Consider the following 22,973-nt stretch of genomic DNA (forward strand, 5'->3'; position numbering starts at 1 on the left):
AGTTTCCCAGACAGTTCATTTTTTACCTGCAATGATAATCTTAATGAATCTCTGCTCTAAAGAAAGCATTTCAAAACACACTATAAATTTGATATTGAATTTTAAGTAAAATAAAAATCAGGTGAATTTTTTTTTAGTATTTCCATTTTATCACTTCCTTATTACTTTAACAGTTTCCACTGCCCATTGCACTTCCTTCATACACCCTGCATGACTCTAGTAACTGCAACACTGCTCTGTTCAACTACATGCACGTTTCAACCATGAACAAAAGACAAAAGTGTGGGGTTTTTGTTTATTTGGTTTGGGGTTTGTTGTTTTTTTCTGTTTGTTTGTTCGTTGGTTGGTTTCTTTTTTTTTTTTTTTTTTTTAATAGAATCTATACATAATCTAATTTCTTGGATGTAAAAATGCGGGAAGCAAGTAGTCTTATATCACCATTTTTCTGCTCATTTAGGAAGGAACAACAGACTATTGTTATGAAAAGACAGGACAGAGCAAGCCCAGCAAATCTGCAAGGCCAATGACTAAAAAGGTTTAGAAACAAAAAGGAAACAGTGTTTAATACTAAAATCTTACCAACTGTATTTCATTAAATTCATCATAACTGTTCTCAGGCAAGGATACATCTTCCCACTTTGTGCAAAGCTTGGTACAAGATCTTTGACCTCAACTCTGTCCTTAAGCACTACTGATATTTGTGGGTGGGGGTGTAATAATAATAATAGTAGTAGTAGTAATAATAATAACAACAGCAACACTACTACTCTAAAAAAACTGCATGTTTAAAGTGATAAGAATACAACCAGATGTAGATCTAACTCTGTTTTATGAAAAAACCTTCTTGGCAGTCTGCTGTATACACTCTTGCCCCACACAAACTGATGTATAAAAGCGTTATTTGATGAGCTTCCTGCACAAGAGGTGCACCCATTCCCATTCCATTAATGGTGTGTCCATTAATGGAGCCATTTATTTATTTATTTATTAAAATATCAGCAGAGAAGTGGGAGAAGGGAATATTATCTCCCAGGATCTCCCTTCAAGAGGAAGAGAAGATCCCTTAAAATAATCATAATCCAAATGTTTTGGTGATCCTGATCTAAATATAAACAACATCAGTAATCCAATGATAGTATAGTTTTCCACTGCAATCCATATTGACCTTATTTTAAAAAGTCAGATTTCTGATCAATGAAACACTACATATTAAAAATAGATAAGTCTTACAAACAGATAATTTCTTTTACTGTAATAAATTATTTAGTTTGGTGATTCATATACTCTGAAAACAAACTGGACAAGAGAAATACAAATTAACTTTTGTCATGTTATTACAACTCAGGGTAATTCGCAACTACTCCAGAAGAAGCTGCATCTACTCTAATTTAAAAGAGAAAGAAATACATTAAGAGCTAGAAATGGAGCAATGCAATCATTGATAAAAGCATGGGAAACTATTTTAATAGTAGTTTCCCAAGAAAAGGCAATGTCATGGATAGTGCCTTTTGCTTAAGCTCTGGCTTACCTGCAGGCAGCTTCTTGTACTCTCTTGTTGCTATCCAGGATACGCTTTAGCAACTCAGTCATTAATGGCTTCAAGTATGTATCTGGGGGTTGACTAACTACCCAGTGTGCATAGCGACTAAGAGTCCAGCATGTAATGGAGCGCACAAGAGCCTTTTTGTCTGAGAGGCACTGAATAAGGTGAGGGATCAGCTCAGGTAGATATGGAATCATACCCTGCATGCAGCCTAGAAGAAAAAATATAGCTATTGCAGTACCAGAATTGACAAAAGTTCTATTATTTTGTTTCCTAGGAGGGACATATTTTCATTCTCTTATCACATAGGAGTATTTTTCAACAATATAAAAGCAAGTGTACCTAATTTATATTAAGTCCTAAAAAGAAACCTTACATAAATAATCATTTAAATCCCCAATTTTCAACTACATTTCTACTTCAGTGTTTCCCCAGCCTACAGAAATCCTGCTTTACTAAATGGAGTACAGCAAATATATCCAAATAATGTGAGTTCATAAAGCTCAGAGGTCCTACATCAGTCTACTCAGAGTAACCAAGACAACATGTAGAGAAAGACTTGGTCGTGACAGCAAATCATGGCATCATTAAAAAAGGATTTCTTAACAAATTAAATTTCTTCTTGTTTTCTCCTAATATCATACCAATGCTGACCAGGTGTAAAAGCTATATGTTTCAAGTCAGCAAGGGCAGTAATACAGTGAGATTTGCCAGAAGTACCAACTTTTACCTGGCTTGATTTGAAATCAAAACCAACAAAAAAAGTTTTCTAATAACAAAGAAAAAAGTATGCTTAGTAGGCACTGGGGGAAAAGGGATGTAATCCAGGCATGGACCCAAATGTATTCCTTCAGCTTGCAAAAGGGACAGAGATGCTGGAAATGCAGGCAAAAAGCCAAGCCAGACTGTAAGTACAAAGTAATGGAGTTATCGTATTTAAATTGGAAAACCGTCCACAAAAAGCAACTCAGTGCACTCAAGTCACAGGAGTGGTCTTCTCCATTTCTGAAAACACTTGAATAAAATGTAAGGCTCAAATTTATTAAATATTCCTCTTCTATGAAATGAAAGTTGTATTTTGTGAGAGACCGATTAATATATGCTTCAGAGTTCAGAAAGGGAGAAATAAATTATCTAAGACATTTAGCCTCCCAAACATGCATAGATTTGAAAATGAAAAACTAAATAACTGCAGTCACCAGTTAGTAGATGTCAAGATTAATCACCAAAACTGAACCAGCTTAGGACATTACTTGTTTGCCTAAGTAAATTCACTTGGAAGTAACAACAGAGACGCTTTGGAACCAATTAAAAATTCAGCAACCCGATACACACTGTTACCTTACCTTCAGCAATAGCTCCAAGAACAAGGATACCAGATTCTTTAACTACCCATTCGGGATGGAAGAGCAATTCCTTCAAAAGGGGCAAGATGTGCGGCAGAAGTTCATCACGAAATACATTGGCTAGGACATCTAGAGCAGCAGCAGAACATTTCCCTGAGGGCAATTAACAGTGTTAATATTGGTTTATTATACCAGTAGTTGTAGTTAGGCAGTATAATTCTCATTTTAACTTTGAGCTCCCAGTGGAGTCTTAGGGCATTAGAAGGAAAGATACTTCCATTTCATTACAATACACAGTGATCCACTGTGCTCTGGTGCAAAGCCGCAGCTCTTAGGAAGACCGTTTTGCAGCACTTAAATAGCCAGTAAGAGGACTAATATATCTGGGATATTAAAACATTCACTGACAGGAATCGCACCATTATATTGCAACATTATATACACTACATGCTTTCAGGTTGCCTAATACTAAGGAAGAGGAAACATCTGTGACATGAATGTAACATATTGGAAAAACTAAGGAGAAAGGAGAAATGGCCTAAAAATAGTAGCATTTGATTCAAATGGAAACGCCCAAACATGATCTGTATCTCAAATTAAAAAAAAAGGCAAAGTCATCTGACTCTAGAGACTGATAGGAATTTGCTGGTCTCTGCTCTGTGCTTTTATACCTTACTTCTATTTTGTGATGCACCAATATGATGTACCTCAAAATTTGCTTGAAAGTGTTAATCCCATGTTTTTAGCAAACAAACATTCATAAAAGAAAAATCAGGAACAACTTCAAAACATGATTCAGAATCCTTACTCTGTTTTTCTGCTGTGGTCGTGTCATGTTGAGAAAAAATAAACCTAAGGTGATTTTATAAAGAATGATTTTATTACAGAATTTATATAGCACTTTTTGCTTATTATATCTCAGTTCCTTCTTAATCCATCATTAAGGATCCAACTGCTCTCATTAGTAAGTGATGCTGCTAATTGTCAAGCTGCACTTCCTCTCTGTTTAAATTGGAAGTCAAATATAGAACACTGGATAAGAAATATGGCACACAATTCTGATATTCAGATAATCAAAATTTTCTCAAATCCAGACAACATATGTTGATAGATTTCTTAACTGTTCTCCTCTTTCTCTTTCAGGTCACTATTCCTGGACAACTTTAGCTTCCTCACCATATTATCAAAACAAGGACCACAGAGCACCCTCTGTCATTTCAGCTATCTTTTTCAGAAAATAAGTATTCAATTCTGTCATCTCTACACACAGCAGTGACAAGAACAGCATTATGAATCTGAAACTATACCTTTTTAAAAACAGAGGCTTTATGCAAACATGCATATTTGCACTGATATTTTCTTCTAAAACTACAACAACAACAATAATAATTAAAAAAATTCAGATATGTCTCAAAATTGTTTGAACGTAAGCTTCAAGATACTTTAAGAACAGTAGTTTCCTCACAGCTACCTCCTTTCTTCATAGCTAAAGTACTATATTCTGGGCAGAAGCAAATTCCTCATATAGAAATGTACTGCCAGTAATGGCTGTCAGTAGTAGCATGTTCAGATGATAAAAAAAACAAACAAAACCAAAACAAAATACACAAACCAATTTTAGAGGGAGGACTAAAGTAAAATAATGCATTATTAAGTTTTCTCCAGCTATCAATGTGTAAGAGCTTTTTTTTAAAAAAAAACCTGAAGTTAAAGAGGTGATACATGACTTTTCTTATGCTGTAGAATCAAAATTCTAAAGTCCAGAAGTTCTGTTGAATTGCATCCACTAAATGTTCGTAGCTCGATCTGCCATATTCAAAATAAGAAACAAACCAGATGGCTAGCTTTTGTCAATACAGTTCTATAGTCAAAGTGTCATCTGAAAGACTCCCCCACCACCCCATCCACCAATTATGTCAGTAGATAGTTCTTTTTGTATTCAAAAGCAGAGCCTCACTATTCCTCGACATAAAGTCCTCTTCTTACTGTGGTTCTTGTATTATGCAAGTAACTTGATTTTAAAACATTTTACACATTACTTTGACATACTTAAATTCCAGTCAGAAATAGTATCATCATCATCAAGTTCATCATCATCATCATCATCATCTTCAATACCATCTTCTTCATGTTGCTGAGCCACTGTCCGTGAACGATGAAAACGAGGTCTTATGTCCTGTTCACTATCTGGAATAGCTTCGTCTTCTTCAACATCCCCCTGTCATCAAAATATTTTATCAGATAATCTAGTCTAACTATATTGCTCAGGGAAGTTAAGAATGTAGTTTTAGTTCAAGATTTTATAAGCAACTAAGATTCACATCCCACCTGCACTGTCCACCTAACTAAAAATGCCACTGTTCCTTCATTCTGCTGCTGCATTCACCAGAAAAGTGACAGGAAGACAGAAGCAAGAGAGGTAAGCTCATGCACAAAGTATAGTTCTTGTTAAGAAATTACTCCTGATGGGAATGAAATAGAAAGAAGTGGCAAAAAAATTCTGGTACACTGACACATTCTAAAATATAGTGGTGAAAAACAAACCAAAACAAAATGTTTATTCAAATCTAGAAGGCACTAGAACTAATTCTGAACAATTTTTTTAGGCTGCATCGTTGCAGTAGTTCATGGGCATCACAGCTCTGCTTAAGTTGAGTGGGAGGAGGCAGGAGGAAAGCAGGAATGCCTGCAGACTATTTTCCAACAAACATGGCAGCAGTCATATTGAGTATTTGGAACAGCACACCTTGCCCTGGAAAGCTAATGCTACACTGAACAGATGATAGGCCAGATCTGCTCATTCTGATCTGAATCATTCTGATCTATAGGTTAGAAGCTAACCAGATATTCTTACAGTGTAAAAGAAATTGATGCTCACCTTCAACAGAATAATATCGATCTCTGAATATTTCATACCATTTACCAGCACCGGTATCAGCCTACAAAGAAATATTGATACATGTCAATATAACACATAAAAAAGCAACCCAGTTTTCAGTTACCTGGTCCATAATTTTGGTTGTAACCCTCAGCCTCCCAAACACAAAAAAACTTCTTAGCTTGATAACAAAAGCTAGTATGCAAACCAAGCTCCGTGCCATAAGGTTCATCAATACTTTGTAATCTGGAACAGTATAAATTTCAAATTACAAACTTTTAACTAGGGATATCCAGGTGGCACAACTGGGTTTTAAACTTTAAAAACATATTCTTCCATATGATGAATTTATTCTGAAGTACTTTTCAGAAATTATGTCTAAAGGTTTTCAGTAAGAATTTAAACTCCCATAATACACATGATAAACAAGTTGGCCCTCACCAACAGTACTTGTCACTTTACCTGTGGCTGAAGACTCTACTTCAATACTCGAAGATGGAAGCCTAACTACATGAAGCCCTCCTATCCTTTTGTGATTACTTCAGTAATGCAAGCTCCCAACGTTGCAGAGATCTTGACTAATCTGCATTAGGATTTACTTTACACTGTTAAACTGGTTAAGGCTATGGGACTCCAACTGTACAGATGTACAGCTAAAAAAAAAGTACTCAGGGTAAAAAGCCAAATACTTCACATAAAGCTACATTCACCAAAAAAAAAAAAAAAAAAAAAAAAAAAGTCCATAAAAATTTGTATCACAAGCCAAATCAAACTAATAATGACCATGGACTGACCTGGTACCAGTGACAGACTCAATCTCTATTCTGTAGCTGAGGAGTATTGGTTTTGAAGGTACCAGAACAGCAATAATATGCAAGCATTGCAATGGCACATTACCTTCTGAACTTTGAAGGAACAGTAAGTATACACATTATAACCAATTATTTGGCATTTCTGCAGCATACTTTATGAAGTATGCAGGAGCTATATATTTTATAAGAAAGCCTACAGGGGCAAAATGGAACAAGATGTTAGATACCCCAAGAACAGGTTTTTAGAAGATCCTGTCCCACTTTTAATTTAATATAAAAAAAATTTAAGATTGTCATCAAGTATTGACAAACTTATATAGCTCACTAGTCAAACAAGACTCAACAACAAACAAGTTGCTTCCAACAACCATGACATTGAAAGATCATGAGAGAAATGTAATGTTACTCTTATTTGTTTTTCTGGAAATTTAAAAGCTTTTTAAAAAGAAATAAAAAACCCTGAGTAAGATGCTGTTGTAGTATCAATGTTCATGTAGGCCAAAAGAGGTTTCATACTAGTAGCTATTAACTGTTATTCTCTGTATAAAGTTATTAACTAGTTGTTAATCAACTACTAATTAATAACCACCATTATTCTCAGTATAAAGATCATGTGTGTTGGGAAGGGGGGTGGGTAAGCTCAAGGATTGTGCTATCATTCTTTTGTCTTTTGAGATACAAAAGTAGGAATTAAGTAAAACGATTTTAAAACTTGAAAATTATTTCTCATGACATTGGTTCTCCTGTTTTCAAATCCTATTCCTTCACTGCTACAGTAGGTGTTTTAATCTCAATCCTCTACTTCCTAATTGCTTATAAAACCTGAAATTTTTCTCATTTGTTTTTAGTTGCTTCACATCTATAATGCTTATTTTTGCTGAGAAAAATGCATCTCTTCTGTCTGTGATTCTGTTCTTCCACTCAAGATCTTGAGAGAACTGCCCTAGTAATTTCAAAAGCTTTCCATGCATATATAAAAACAAAGAGTATCCATTCACTGGGAACACTGAAGAATTCATTTCCCATTGTGAAAGACTTCAGACTAGTCTGGAAAGAAGTTACAAGTACTGTTGCAGACATGCAGATGTTTATGTCTCAAACACAGATGGTCATTCCCACTCAATCAAAGATCTACCCTTTGAGGTATAGGATAATTTTTTGAAACTTAAACTACTATTAAGCTGCAGAAGTATGAAGGAGCACATTGTACATGTTTTCTGCAAGTTTAAACTGCAGTAGCAGTTAATGTAAAATTGATTCCTGAATTCAAGTGATGTCATGCTGGTTTGTTATGTTCTTTATAAAAAAGGGAACACTCTGCATGACTATGCACATAGAAGCATTGCATGGAGACGCTTTCATCAGCAGTAGTCGAGACAACATGTTCATGGTACACTAGATATTACAGGTAATGTCATGTGTAGATGTTTGTTTGAACTTAAGTGCATGTTAGCACATCTTTGCATCCATGTGAAGCTTAACAGACTGTTGAGGTGAAGCACACAGTGACATAGTTTAGGTTGCTTCTGGAGGTCACTGGGTCTGAAATCCCCAGAAATCTTTTCAACGAACTCTGTGCTACAGCCATTTTTATTATGCACAGGTACTAGCTACAGGAAAATTCTTCGAAGCATACTGCAAGCTAGATATAGTCTCTGTAAGAGTAACCAGGAAAAGTCAACTAAAGTTGAAAGATGACTATTTCAAAATAAATAGGAGTTGTAATTCTTAATACTTACTTAGTAAGATGCCGACATAATACATCTTTACAAATTGGCTGTTCAGCCAAAGTCAGCCAAAACTCACAAGCCTCCAAAGCCACATTTTCATCTTGGTCCTGGGTCCTCTGAAGCATGTACTACACAATATATAAATAAATTACTTGTATGAGATAGAAGTTTTAAGTGTCCAGAAGAAGATACAAACATTATAAAGTGTTTGCAAAACCAGGCTATGCTACCATAGCTATTTCATTTCTTTGGGATGAGGGAACGAAACAGACATAAAAGACTACTTAAGGTTATCCTGAGAATAAGCTAAGAGACTTCTTTCTTAATGCTAGATGATTAAGATTATAAACTTCTTCACTACTTAAATGACAACATTATTACCAAGAAACTGCAGAGACCCAAGTTAATATATGGCACTTCCTTGTGAATAGATTTTAAATTTATTTTTCACTCCTCCTTTGCACTACTGAATAAGAAGGTACAACTATACCCTTAATAAGATGGAAATACTTTTTATTTCCAGTACCATAAAAAAGCTTCCCTTCCAAATCTTGACTACTTGACAGGATGTAATTAGGTAGAACCCGTAACAGGAAAAAAAAAAAGTCTCACATTTTTCTAGCATGAATGGTAATTCAGAGATTCAGTGTCAAATCTTTAAGCTTGCCAATAAAATTTAATTCTCCTTCAAAAAAAAATAATCAAATACATGCATAAACAAAAAGTATAAGTAGACTATTGCTCCATCAGTTTCTTATACACAACTGCCAAAACAATTCAAAAAGATTCAAAAACAATCAAAAAAGATTCTTGCAACTTCCAAAATAGTAATTTCTGCATTCTTTCATGCTAGCCCTTATTTCTGAAGCAGCTGGTTCTTTCATTTGTTTTAGAAGACCTCACGGAAGTCCACACAGCTACCTTTCCTCATATGTGGATTTAGAGCAAAAGAAATCCCTCTTCAGTTGCTTCAGAACACCATTTTATTCTCAAAATTAAATAGAATGGGGGGAACTTTATTATCCTTATGTACTTCAGGGATGCAAGACTTGCCATGAGCAGCGCCCCTTACTACAGAATTGCACTAAATCTCAAGCTTTTCCTAAAGATTCACTATTGTGATTAACAAGTGACAGTAACAGAAATACTGCTCTATGACAGGTTGTCAACAGATCGCAGCTCGGAAAATCTGAAACATGTCCTACTCATTACAAGCAAGGCTTCCTTAATACACCTTAAGTTAAGAGATTTGGCATTTTTCTCCAAAGGGCTTGAAAATCTACCGTTTTGTTGTGGCTTTGTTATCTGTCATAAAGACAAAACAGAATAACAAAAAGTAATCTGTTTGAAGATGCCCCTCACACTGTCATTTCCTCTTTGAGTATCTGTTATAAGTACAATACTATATGTTCCATGAAGATAGAAAGCAGTAGATTGAAAAGATGGGGTAAGATAGCCGCATACCCAGCCTGGAAATCACAGCATCAACAGTGAGCCTAGTAACAAAGCAAAATGTGGGAAAGGTATCTGAAGGCTTTTTTTTAATTATTATTTATTTTTTATTTTCTCAGTATTCTTATAGGAAATTTTAATAAGTACTTTTAACGATAAGCTATAACGTTTACTGACTTTAAGCAATGCAAATAGTTGCTTTGTCACAATAAATTACAAAATAGCATAGGAAGATTATTCGTTACACTTTTGTGTACTCTGACATAAACATTGTTATGTTAGTCTTGTTAAGTCACCCATCAAGAAAAGAATAGAGATACACTAAGTATAAAGAAGAACACATACTTTGAGCAGTAATAGACACGTCTATCTGAAGAAAGCAACAGGATGCAAAAGTCAGAATTTCTACTGGGAAAGATCTTAGGAGCGACGTGTTTGGATGAATATGCTCTGTGGGCATACAAATGTAATCTAACAACTGAAACAGTAGGATGGTGTACTCCTGACATGTTCTGATATCAAGTTCTCAGACAAAAAAAAAAGAAGAAAAAAACATCTGCCACTGCTCACCTGGAAGTGCATGCTCAAAAACCCTAATGAAATCCAAACTCAGCCATTCATGTATGTTCCAGGGATTTGGCAAGAAAGTTTAAACCTGTCTGCTTCGAAAGCATGATGTCCACCAAGGGCTTCTTAGAATCACTACTGGATCTTTAATATTCTTATATCTACTTTAGAAGTGATTCTCCATAAGCATAAAGAATATCATGTAGTTACAAGTTTCTCTCTTTTAAGACTTCCTTCACTTAGAGAAGCCATCACCAGCAGCATTCAGCTTGGAGGCACTAAAGTCTCAGAAGTGCAAACCCTGACTCATTGGAATGCTGAACAATAGCCAGTTCTGGGATATTACATTTGCACATACCAGGATATATACAGAACTGGGGAAATCAGTAACAGTACACAGTAGTCCCAAAACTGGAAAAAAAAAAAAAAAAAGGCTAAACTATCTGTTACAGAACAGAAAATCAATGACTACTGCCTTTTGTAAGCCTAAAAATAGTCTTCCCAACAGCAAAATATCAGATACAATATGAATACAATCTTGGATCTTTTTCTGTTTGGTGACATCTTTTCTACCTACAAAGTCCAGAAATTCCTTACCGATCTTAGGAGGGTGAAGAGCCAGACAAGTTATCACTTTTCAACAATATAATCTCCAAAATTTTATTTGGTCTCAATAAAAAAAACATATCTCTCAAACAATGAAACAAAAAAGACCCCACCACCAAGTACCAACAATCCTTGCTTGTCCTACGTTATATAAGAACATGTCTGCCAACACTGGTGTCATGGAATTCCAGACAACATATAGGAAGACTAGACAGCAGGACAAGGCTGTCAAAGATCACCTCATTTTTATGCATCTCTAAAGCCTGTGTACAGGAGCAAAAAAAACCTGGCACCTTCTTTGTGTTGTCTGTACATAGTTCTTATGGAATTTGACACTGGGTTATGACCCACTTGTCCACGTGAAATCTGCATAAGAAACATTATGATCTTAGCTATATTTCCAGTCTGGCAAGTAGTATATATAAACATTACCTAGAAATTTCCAGTATATCCCAGAAATATGGAAATTACTCACAGCTCAAATAATTAAGCAGGCAAAAAACCAAGAACTGATCAGTCCTCTGGTAGGCAAGTCTGCACTGATACTAGAACGGAAATGGAACTATCAAGTGACATTAACTTCTACAACTCAATGCAATGGGCAGCAACATCATTCGTAGCTCAAAGAGCATCTCAGCTATTTAAAATAACATGTCTTATCCTTATTATGGTCAACATATTTGAAAAAAACAACAGCTTCTATGTGTAAACGGTAGCAGTATCAGCACTAGCACCAGATCTTTAACATTACCTTCTCACTTGGGGTCAAGCAATGCCTAGCTGTTCCATAGTATAGCTGATCCTGGTCATTTCAGGATCAATTAACTTAATGAAGAATAAACAACTGCCATATACATTGCCTGTCAGACACGTCATGCTGGCAATTAGCTAAGAAGAAAGTTTTGCAATTTCAGTCTTGAAGTAAAATGAAGAGTAGGCAAGTGCAAGAGTAACATACCTGTTCTGATGAATGCTTTTTATCTGCTATTATTTCTGCAACCTCAGACAGGTTTTTCAGTATGCAATCTGGGGAGTGAGACTCACCTCAACTATACTAATCATATGAGGAAGCAGGCGATCCATTCGAACTTCCAGCAACATTACCAGGGCACGGCAAACATTTTTGCGTACTTCAGGCTCCTCATCACCAGCCAGTGCAAAAAGATTCTGTTGAAAAATAGGACCCGTTGGAAAGCCTCAGTTCGTGTAGTTCAATTTGTATTTAACTTGATGTTACTGGAATACTAAAGTATGCAAATATGTACTTCTGTACTCTCCCACCCCACGCCTCAGAATATCATTTTATTTCTTAAAGACATATAGTTTAGCAAATGACCTATTCAAACTCTCAATATGTACTGTACATATAGCCAAAACACTGCATAATATTAGCACTGGCATAAGAATAGTACTTCCTGGATTATTTTTTTCTTCCTAAACATAAATGAAATTCTGAACCAGAAAACTCCATCAGTACATAACAGCAGCAAATCTAGATAACCCATAATGCCACCCTTCTAATCCACGTTCAGTAGCAGTATTCAGAGAGACCCAGATGGACTCAGTGACATGATTAACCTTTCACTGAACTTTCCATCACAGGTGACAGGCTGCTACCACTACTTTTACACCTTTATGAAACAAGAGTTTCCTCTACTTATGAAGAGGAAGAATCCTTCCAAATACTACTTTTTGGAGACTGCTTAGACTAATCAACTCTGAGCACAAGCATAAAGAATGAACTTCAATCCACGGGGACTGAAGCTAAGAACGGGCAACCAGAAATGGAGAGTCTAGGGGTAGAGGTGGTTATAAAACATAATTCAAAACTCTTGATAAATCAGATATGTAATCTGACTTTACCCCTCAACCAAGAAAGCATACCCACCTCAATAAAAGAATCTATGTGCAACATAAGAGCTTGAGTTCTGCTGATGATAAATTGATTGACGCATGCAACAGCATGAGACCTACAAATGGAAGAGTTAAAATATACATTTTTCATGAGTTAAAAACATTTTCTAAACTGTACATAGGCATCAAAAACATTAGGAAGCAAATGACACTGTGTAAACATCTTCTAGTGGCAAGGGGGAACAAATCTGCACATCTGTAGTATTACCAAGAAAAATTACTAAACCCCATTTTAAGTACCACCTTATAGTCTGATATATCTAATAAGTATTTAAAAATGACGTATTCAGTTATTAAAAACCAGAGCAGGATGACTAAACCTGACATATTTCTTCCAAACAGTATGTAAGGATGTTCTTTTTGAGTATGATTATTGATCTTCTCTGATATTAACAATTCCATGCAAGTCATCTTAGTGAAATTTTAGCACATTCTTCTTTGTTGATAAGTATCCAACTGCATTTGCAATGTTTTTAGTGTTTAGTGAGATCAAAGTGTGTCAACAATATAGCTATAGCTTAGAACAAACACATACTTGTAGTCCAATACATACTAAAACATCTGTGTTAGAAACATACTACAAAATGAAGCACTGGTTCTTCCATTTCATGCAAAGCCATTACTTACAGGTCTTTTTAATTGTCAGAGATACAGAAGTCAAATTCCATAAGTAAAGGCACAAACTCCATAAGTAAAGGCACAAGGCAAAACTACCTGTGAAAGCCTTTCAAGATCCATTAAAGAACTTTTATTAATGTAACTCCCAACTTCTATTCTGTTCAGACATTTCTTGGAAGACTGTCTCATAAAACATTGTTCAAAAGTTGTCTCTTGACAGATTTAAATATAAACTATTTTACTGACACTACTAATAGTTTCCATACTTCAGCACTAACTGAAACCAGGCTGTGGGTTAGCAGGTGGCCTGCTTTAAACTTGAAACTGGTTTAACAATCTCAAAGCCACAAATATGGAAGCATAAGAAAAAAGTGAAAGACTGTATAAATAAAAAAGCATGTTTTCCTCTCTCCCAGCTCCAGTGTGTGCTGGGGTTTTGTGTGTGTGGCAAGGGTTTTGGTAGCTGGGGAGGGGGGCTACAGTAGTGGTCCTGTAAGAAGCTTCTTGAAGCTCCACCACCTCCAAGTTGGACACACCTCTGTCGAGGGCTGAACCAATCAGCTGCGCCTCTGCGATAATTTACTTAAGAAGGGACCTGGGAAGAGGAGTGGGACTTGTGAGGAGGAGTTGTGAGGACGATACCTACGTGGACACTGAGATTAGTAGAAAGAAGAAGGAGGAAGGGAGGGATGTGCACCACTGCACCCTGCCCTGCAGCCTGTGGTGAGATGGCAGGGCCACTCCTCCCTGCCACCCATGGAGGTCCACGGTGGAGCAGAGGCCGACCTGCAGCCTGTAGAGGACCCCAAGGTGGAGCAGGCATCTGTGACCGAAGAAGGCTGGGACTCTGTGGGAAGCAAAAGCCCCCACTGTTCTAGTTCAGCACTGGGAGGACTGCAACACATGGGAACGACCCACGTCCCGGCTGCTAGGGAAATGCAGCAACCAATGGGAGGGACTCACATTGGAGAAAGTTTGTGGAGGACTGTCTCCCATGAGAGGGAATCATGCTGGAACAGGGGAATCATGCAAGGAGTTCCTGTCCCCACCATCCATCCCCTGTCCATCCGTGTGCCCGTCCTCCTTCCCCCCTGCCAGGAGGAAGAAGCAGTGGGACTGACCACAACTCCATTCGTTGTCCCTTGTGCCACTGCGGGGCAGGAGGTAGAGATGGGGAGCAGAGATGAGGAAGGGACTGGTGGGGTGAAGGTGTTTTTAAGATGTGGTAATGCTTCTCACTGACCCACTCTGTCTGTTAAGTGCTGTTTTTAGTGTCTGTATTAAATTTACGTTCTTTTTTCTTCCCCTAATGAATCTGTCTTTTGCCCATGACTGCAATGGGTGAATCACACACACTGCTGCCTGCCCCCTCCCCGCTCCTTATTTCAATTCCTGAGCCTTTTGTTTTATATTCTCCTTCCCACTCCTGAGTGGGAAGGGGCAAGTGAGCAGTGGCATGGAGATCAGTTGTGCCCTGAGCTGAAACCACAGCAGAGAAATATTAAGTTTATCGTTCCATAAGAGCAAGATCACATTTTACTACATATTTTTCTTAATGTGTATCTATTTTAGCTGATTTTCTAGATCTTAGTTGAATCTTATCATGATATATTGCAAGTTATACTCTTCCTCTTGGTCTTCACCATCTACTGTCTACTTCACCATTTTTCTCCTATCCTACACTTGTGTTACTTTGGAGAGATCAATACAGTTTAACAGTGAAAAGACAATTAATTTAATTTGATTCAGCTGAAAGATGAAGAGCTTTACAAGTTTTGGTTCAGTTAAAGCAGAAATTTTTTTCTGCAAGAACTCAGAAATTATTGTCAGCAAAAGTATTTTGACTGTCCTATTGCTAGAGTTAGAACAACTTTGCATTCAATCTGTAAATTCTCATCAGAATATTGTTCTAACCACAGTATTGAATTTTTCATAATAATATGCAAAAACGTTAAAGAAACAGTTTGATTTTCAAATCACAGGCTGATTGTATATTTGGAAGATGTATAAAGAGGTGAGTGTGTTGTATTAACTTAGCAGATAAATGTGGAAATTACAGATGCATGGAATCTCTATGGATCTCTGCAGGATCATTTAAAAAACCCAAGCACGTTTAAACAGATCTGCAAAACAGCAACCTTGTTGCTCACGTAAATAAAATTTTAACAGATTACTATAGTGCAATACCTAAGCCTACCTTATTTTTGGACTGCTGTGCTTGAAGAACTGCAAGAACTTGGGTATCATGATATTGAGTGGTCGATCCAATACATCACTATCTAAAATTTCAGCAGAATCTTCACATATCTTCTGAAGAGCTCCAAAAGCACCCTGTTTAAAAAATATAAAAATCTCATCTTTCACATTCTGAAGAGAGCAAAATTTCAGGTTTTATACAGAACAGGTAATTTCAGGACCACACAGTAAATGTAACTAGTTAACTAAATATGGAGTTAAACTGAAGCATCCTGAAAAGCTTTGTATTTAAGCACTTCATACAAGCATCTGTAAGCTCTCAAGCTGGGTGAGTTAGTAATAGTTAAGTGGCAATTTTAATTTTAGCATTCAATGCTCATCTATTCAATCATATTTTTAAAAATGCTTAAAAGCTAGTTATTATTTGAGAAACAGATATCCAGGTGCAGAAGTATCCAATTTAATTACATATATAATTGTATTTCCTTTCATGGTTTGTTATGAGACAAAACACAACTCTGGATATGATGGTCAATTTGAGTTTAATTTTCAAGTGCTTTTTTTCTTTTTCTTGAGAAAGCAGCGCTAAAACTACTTAACAGCATGGCACCTTGGATGATTATCCTATCTCTGGGGATTATTTTATACAAAATGCTTCACATGTTTTCGTGGAGAGAGTATCAAGTAATTAAAATTGTGTGATCACATATTTTTATTTTTTAAATCAGAAAAGGCTTTTTTTTCTCCTCATAGTTAAAACAGTTAAGTTGGTATTCATTTAGTTTCCTTCATAGACACTGACCAAAACAGGTTCATTTCACCCTGATATAGCAACGACAGATTGCTTTTCCAGATTAAATTACAAGAAGAATGAATGCTACTTTCAAGTAAGAGAAAATTCAGGGTCAACTTGATGATGCTGATGATGTCTAAAAGATAGGCATCATGAAGTGGGAACTTCAACACACTTAGCTGAGATGCTACAACTATCCATCTGCAGGCGTATTGTGCTTTTATGTAAAGAAAACAAAATTAAATTAACAGTAAGAACATGTAATGCAGGTAGAAGAAAAAGTACCGTTTGAGCCACTGTTCTCTGAGGAGAACATGTGTGCATGTATACACACACATACACGGTACTATACACATACATAGTGTCTATGAAGAAGGATAAAAATAATCATATTCAGATGATAATCTATTTTCTATAAGTCTACTTACCTCACAGGTATTGTAATCTTCAGAATCCAACAGGCTGCAAAGCTTTGGTAAGAGTTCAGGCCAATTCTGCAATTCTCCTTTTGAAGCAATGGTTGTTATCAGAATGCCTAAAGGAATCAGAAAGATGAAGAAAATGAGATTTCACATACTTTCACATGTTTCATACCCATTTTTTCTCATTTTTCTCCTCTCAAAGATCTAAGGAGTTAAGAAACATCTTGTTTTATTAAGAACTGGCAAGCATAAAAAGAGGAAGGACATTTAATTACAAATGGTATTTGAAGGGCTTTGAAATGCAAAGGTAGATTGTTCCTTCCTGCTACCATGAAAGGCTCAGATGTGAGAAACCAAGCACAACTTAATTCCAGTTAAGGAAATACTCATGCTCAAACACTGCAGTGCAGTTTTGGCTCAATTTACTAAACACTGTACAAATATTGACCACCAGCAAATATAGAGTATCCACCTCAAGTCAACCCTTTTTTATTATGATACAAAAGCATAAATGTGGGAATTCAATAAACTTACAGCACAGCGGTAAATTACATGTTGACAACTTTACTGTGTTTACCCAAAACATTAAGAACATATTCTAAGACCAAGATACCTGCTAAAAGCTTACACACTACAGCAGGTCATCCACTGATCAGCTGTAGGGGTTGGATGACTGAGATCCAGCAAAGAGATAGGTCAGCCCAAAGAGTCACTAATTCTGTTTACAGCTGTGCTGGGTTTCTGTGGCACAGTTTTTTGGTAGCAGGGGAGGGGGCTACAGCAGTGGCCCCTGTGAAAAGCTTCTCAAACCCACTCTAGCTCCAAGTGGGGCCTGCCTCTGGCCAGGGCTCAACCAATCAGTGATGGTTGTTGCTCCTCTGTGATAATGTATTTAAGAAGGGGAACCTGGGAAAGGGCAGGGACTTGTGAGAAGGAGCTGGGAGAAGGATGAACACCCAGGTCAGTGGAAGGAAGAAGAAGGACATGGAGGAGATATGCTGGAGCAGAGACCCCTGTATCCTGTGGTGAGACAGCAGGGTTGCCCACTCTGTCATCCATGGTGGTCCGTGGTGGAGTAGAGACCGACGTGAAGCCTAAGGAGAAAGCCACTCCAGGACAGGAGTCTGTACTTAAAGCTGGGACTCTGACTGGAGAAGAAGCTCCTGCTGTTGTGGTTCGGTGCTGGGATGACTGCAACGCAAAGAGGTGACCCATGCCAGATCAGCATGGGAACAGCTGCATCCAATGGGTGAGTCATACACACAACTGCCAGCTCCTCCCACCTTCTGCCTCCCCTGGCTCTCCCCTTATTTCAATTCCTGAGCCTTTTGCTTCACACTCTCCTTTCCATCTCAGATAGGGAAAGGGGTGAGTGAACGGCTGCGAGGTGCTCAGTTGCCCCCTGGGCTCAAACCACAACACCAGCACATACAGAAATCCCAGGAAAAACTGATTAGGTGACAGGAACAGAGAAGGCCCCTTACAAACTAGGACTGACTTTGTATGAGTCCATTTCACTTCAAGACAAAAATGAAACAGTAGCATAACCCATTATGCTACACAGTTACTTCTAATGAGTATGAACAGAGAAGAACTTCATGCTACTAAACTAGTAATCTCCCAAGTGGAAGTGATGAAAAAAGCTCTTCAAAGATTTTTCACTGCACTAATCAAAGTATATCCTTTTTCTTTGGAATAAAATGTTAAAACTCTTATTAAATACGCAAGAATGCAAGACTATGTTACAGAGCAAATAACACTCTGGACAAGACACACAGTAACTAAAAGATATTTTGCATCATGTTTCCTTTGATGCAACAGGTTGGAGAACCCACAAAGAGCAAAAATGAAGACAGAGGTAAAACGATTTTACAGCTCCAGAAGTAGTTTGTATCCAGTTCTCTTCATAACTGCAACTGAATAGAAAAGATTCCCAAAAGCCTATAGAGATCTATGGAGTCTTAAGGACTCTGCATTTCTCCTGAATACTGTGGACCTGCAAAGAATATCACATGCATTAACAGAAAATACTTATTTTACTGTTGCTGGATCTTAATGTTTTAGGGGGTTTTTGTGTGTTGTTTTTTTTTTTTTTTTTTTTTGTTTTGTTTTGTTTTGTTTTGTTTTTTAAATTAAGCTGAATTTCACAAAAAGAACAAACTAAATGAATTTTCTTGCCTCCTAGTTGAAGTCCTGAAATTGCAAAATTGACTCCCTAACTTAGATCTGGCACTGGTTTGTATGTAGACTTAACATAGGTACAGAAACAAGCATAAGAATGAAATACCTAGAACTCCTCTGTAGTAACATGTGACAGAAGTTACACTGTAAGTCTCAAAGAGGTAGGAGGTTTTGAAAAAGACTTGGTTGAAGATCTTTCCAAAGTCCTAGAAGTGGTTTCAAATGACAAGTGCAAGCTTTCACAGCTGAAGGAAAGATTATTTGAAAACTACTTCAAGTGTTCTTCCAAAACGCTTATCCCAGACAGCAACAGGATAACTGAGGAAGAAATACTTCCAGAGGCATAGCCAAGATGAGACCTGAGGCCACTGCCCTTTGCAACAGCAATGTATGCAGTTCAGACTACACATGTCATTAAGAACTTTCCATACAGGTCTGCAAAGAATCCATTTAACACTAGTACAGTGTTTTGGAAATGCTAAAGAGACACTTTGGTGAGCACAAAAAAAAAAAAAAAAAAAAAAAAGAATAATATCAGACTCTCAAGAACTTAAGGGAGATGTTATGGTTTAAACCCAGCTGGCAGCCAAACACCACATAGCTGCTAGTTCACCTTCCGCTGCCTGGGGATTGGGGGAGAAAACTGAAGGGGTAAAGGTAAAAAAAAGTAAAAGATTGAGATAAAAACAGTTTAACAATTGAAATAAAAGAATAGAACAGTAATAGAAAGTACAAAGAGGTAACACACAATATGATTACTTATCACCCATTGACCGATACTCATTCCACTCCTGGCTGGCCATCCCGGAAAAGCCAAGATCCCGTAACTGCAATCCCAAAAGCAAGTGAGAACACCCTCCTTCTTGGCCAACCCTCATCTGTATACTGACCATGATGCTACATGATATGGAATATTTCACTAGCCAGTCTGGGTCCATTCCTCTGGCTCTTCTACCTCTGGGCAACTTGTACACCTGCGCATGGGCAGGACATGGAGAGTTGGAAAGTTCTTGATTTCTTAGCAACAACTGAAAATACCAGTGTATTATCAACATTCTTCTCATACCAAATCCCATATTGAATCCAAAACACAGCACTATTCTAGCTACCAGGAAGAAAAATGAACTCTCTCCCAGCTGCAACCAGGACAAGAGACAACAGCTATAGCATTTGAAGCTCTGCAAAATGTTTTAAGAACAATGAGGAAACAGCCACATTAAATTAAGTTTTTGGCACTTATGTTCATGTTAAAAGGAATATTTATGGGCTTCTAATGAGCTTCACCTTCTTTCAAATGTGAATTTTTTCCCACCCTCATGCTGCTTTATTTGGCCAGCAGGGAACAGAAGACACCAGAGATTAGGCTTTGCGGCTTTGTCTGCAACACTTCAGACACTGAAAGAATGATTAAAGTAAAGAAATAGTCAATTTAGTACCTTGCAGCTTTTGGACAGGTTTGGGTTAGAGCTGACAGTTAAAACAGGCCCTTCCTTCTGATCAACATACTAAGCTTCAAGGTTAGAAATCTGACACAAAGTCTTTATAAAGATGGTCTTTGATTTGTAAAGAACTTCAAAACAGTATTACAGAATCTGTTGATATTTCACTTGACAAATGTGATATCTAATGAATACAGCAGCTGGACTAATTGAGCAGTAAACATACGAGAGAATGAACTCCAGAGGGATGTTAGAAAATGTTAAAAACATAAGAGTCATTGTCATGACAGCATCTTTTCTGCCACTGTTTCAATTAAATGTAACCCCAGTTTACAGCATCAATTCTACAATTAAAAAATTTAACATAAATTAAAACCAGCAATGCTTCAGTACTTATATGCCAGTAACAGGACAGGGGGAACATTGGGTCTCTTTTGGGGTAGTATTTTGCCTCTGTAGCTCCTAAAGTTGATTTCTGAACTCCTTAATTCTAAAAAGCTGAACTTCATAGCAAAATTCCCCCTCTTAGGGCCATCATTAGCTTTCACTTTCTTTCTGCAGCAAAGCTCTCCACCTCTGCCACTACTCTTAAACACTCAAACTATTTCCCCTGCTTGCTTTTAAGCAGGAGCTAAACTCCAGAAAGTTTTAAGAACAGTTACAGACACTTCCTAAGTAGATGCATTTATTTCCTGGTAAGTTTGCGGGTCCTCAACACATGCAGCCATCTTTTTTGAACTTGAATCCATATTTCAACATTAGCACATGTGGTTTTAAAACCTGTACAACACAGCACAGAGAATTTTCACACTGTTACTCATTTGGGAATTAAAATAGGGAAAAGGTAAGTAGGGATAAAGCAACATGCAGTTATTATTTGGTCTCAAGTCACAGTTTTAAAACTGGCTCTATTGACATACTCATTTTCCTCAGTGAGGTGATTTCTGAGGATGGGATTAAGCAGCTTGCCTCCATCTTGTCCAAAAGGTATCAGTTTTTGTCTGGTTAACACCAGATGCTAGAGACCATAAAGGAGAGTGAATGCTGCATTAAATCTTCTCTGATGCTATTTTGATGGACTCGCTCATCTTCCAGAGATCTTATTAGCAACTGGCTCATTAAATTGATAGTGCTTGAACTGCAGAAACCTGTAAGCACCTCAAAGAGCAGCTCTAACTAGCATGTGCCAACTCACATGTTAACAAGACAGCCTAAGTAGGTAGTAATATATTTATCCCTAGGTAGTACCAAGAGACCAGTAGGTACTGGACCAACCTCACTATTCAGATAGAAGGCTGTAAGGATCCAACATTTAATTACTTCAAACTGCAGGGTGCAAAGTATGAGCTAAATAGCAACTCCTATGCAAGAATACAGTTCATCAGTTGTTACTCTTCTTCAGAGTTCATACATGCTTGAATAACACCTGCAAGGATCACTGAAGCTGAACAGTAATTGAGCTACTAATCCACAAATGTTTAGCACTAGGAGAAATCAGAGAATAACTGTTTGAAAACAAACAACACTCCCACCCCTCAAAAAAACCCACCCTAAACATTCACCACCAAATAATCCTAAAACAGCAATCCAAATAGAGCTGGAATATATTCTTCAGTTAGCTCTGTTGTATTCCACTGACAACTTCTGTGAACAGAGCAAGCATAACTCTTCTACAACCTGAAATCACAAAAGTACCTGCTGCTCAAAGACTTGTTTCTACTGTCATCAAGAAAATGGGAGATTAATAAAATTAATAGTAAAGCAGCTTCACAAGAGACAAGACAACAGGAAAGAACCCAGATGAGTGTTTTTCTCTAGTCCATAGGTTATAACCCAGGTGTCTGGAGATGGAATCCTATAGAAAAAGCAAATGATTCAAAAGAAGCAGTAACTGGTAGGTTATTTTATAAAAGTAGTCAGCTGATAGAAGCTGAAAGTCTTCCTGAACTGACACCCACCCTCGTTTTCTCTACTGTACTCAAATATACACTTATTTTACTTTTTTCTAGTTTTTTGATTGGACAAGGAAAACTACTACAATGATGGTAGTAGTTAGAGGAAATCATATTCCAAAAGAGAAGATAGAAATGCAACTTCACCTAGAAATATGTAAAAAATGGAAATATGCATATTTTATGGAAGATGTGTACTAAAACAAAATATCTATGAAATAAAAAAATCAACGTAACATAGAAACTTCTCACTGGAACTAGATGATCTTTAAGGTCCTTTCCAACTCAAACCATTTTATGATTCTATGATGTTCTGTACATCACACTTTATTTACTGTTTTCTGACAGAAGGTATTTAAAAACAGAAACCCATTATGTGAATGTGTTATGCATGGTATGATGATTCCCTGAAGGGATGTGGATATGCGTGCAGATGGGGGGTGGGGCGCAGCAAATCAGCTAACAGAAGTGTTTCATTGATGCAAGCAGAGTACTGAAATAGTTCTGAAGTCAGACCTTTACCT

At 37.1% G+C, this 22,973-nt stretch overlaps 1 protein-coding gene across 4 annotated transcripts in view; it reads right to left on the minus strand.

Moving 5' to 3' along the window:
- Window positions 1–22,973, minus strand: part of TNPO1 (transportin 1) — an 80,672-nt gene that overhangs the window by 20,162 nt on the left and 37,537 nt on the right. For all 4 annotated transcript variants that reach the window (XM_042804464.1, XM_042804463.1, XM_042804466.1 and 1 more), the window contains 9 exons: window positions 16,884–16,990; window positions 15,664–15,797; window positions 12,823–12,904; window positions 11,979–12,101; window positions 8,319–8,437; window positions 5,768–5,828; window positions 4,939–5,107; window positions 2,890–3,042; window positions 1,529–1,754 (listed from right to left, as the gene is read on the minus strand). In XM_042804464.1, the coding sequence (XP_042660398.1) occupies window positions 1,529–1,754; window positions 2,890–3,042; window positions 4,939–5,107; window positions 5,768–5,828; window positions 8,319–8,437; window positions 11,979–12,101; window positions 12,823–12,904; window positions 15,664–15,797; window positions 16,884–16,990 (1,174 nt within the window). The remainder of the gene's footprint in view (window positions 1–1,528; window positions 1,755–2,889; window positions 3,043–4,938; window positions 5,108–5,767; window positions 5,829–8,318; window positions 8,438–11,978; window positions 12,102–12,822; window positions 12,905–15,663; window positions 15,798–16,883; window positions 16,991–22,973) is intronic.

This window comes from Tyto alba, unplaced genomic scaffold (assembly GCF_018691265.1).
Source record: "Tyto alba isolate M040663 unplaced genomic scaffold, T.alba_DEE_v4.0 Super-Scaffold_42, whole genome shotgun sequence".
Classification (NCBI taxonomy): domain Eukaryota; kingdom Metazoa; phylum Chordata; class Aves; order Strigiformes; family Tytonidae; genus Tyto; species Tyto alba.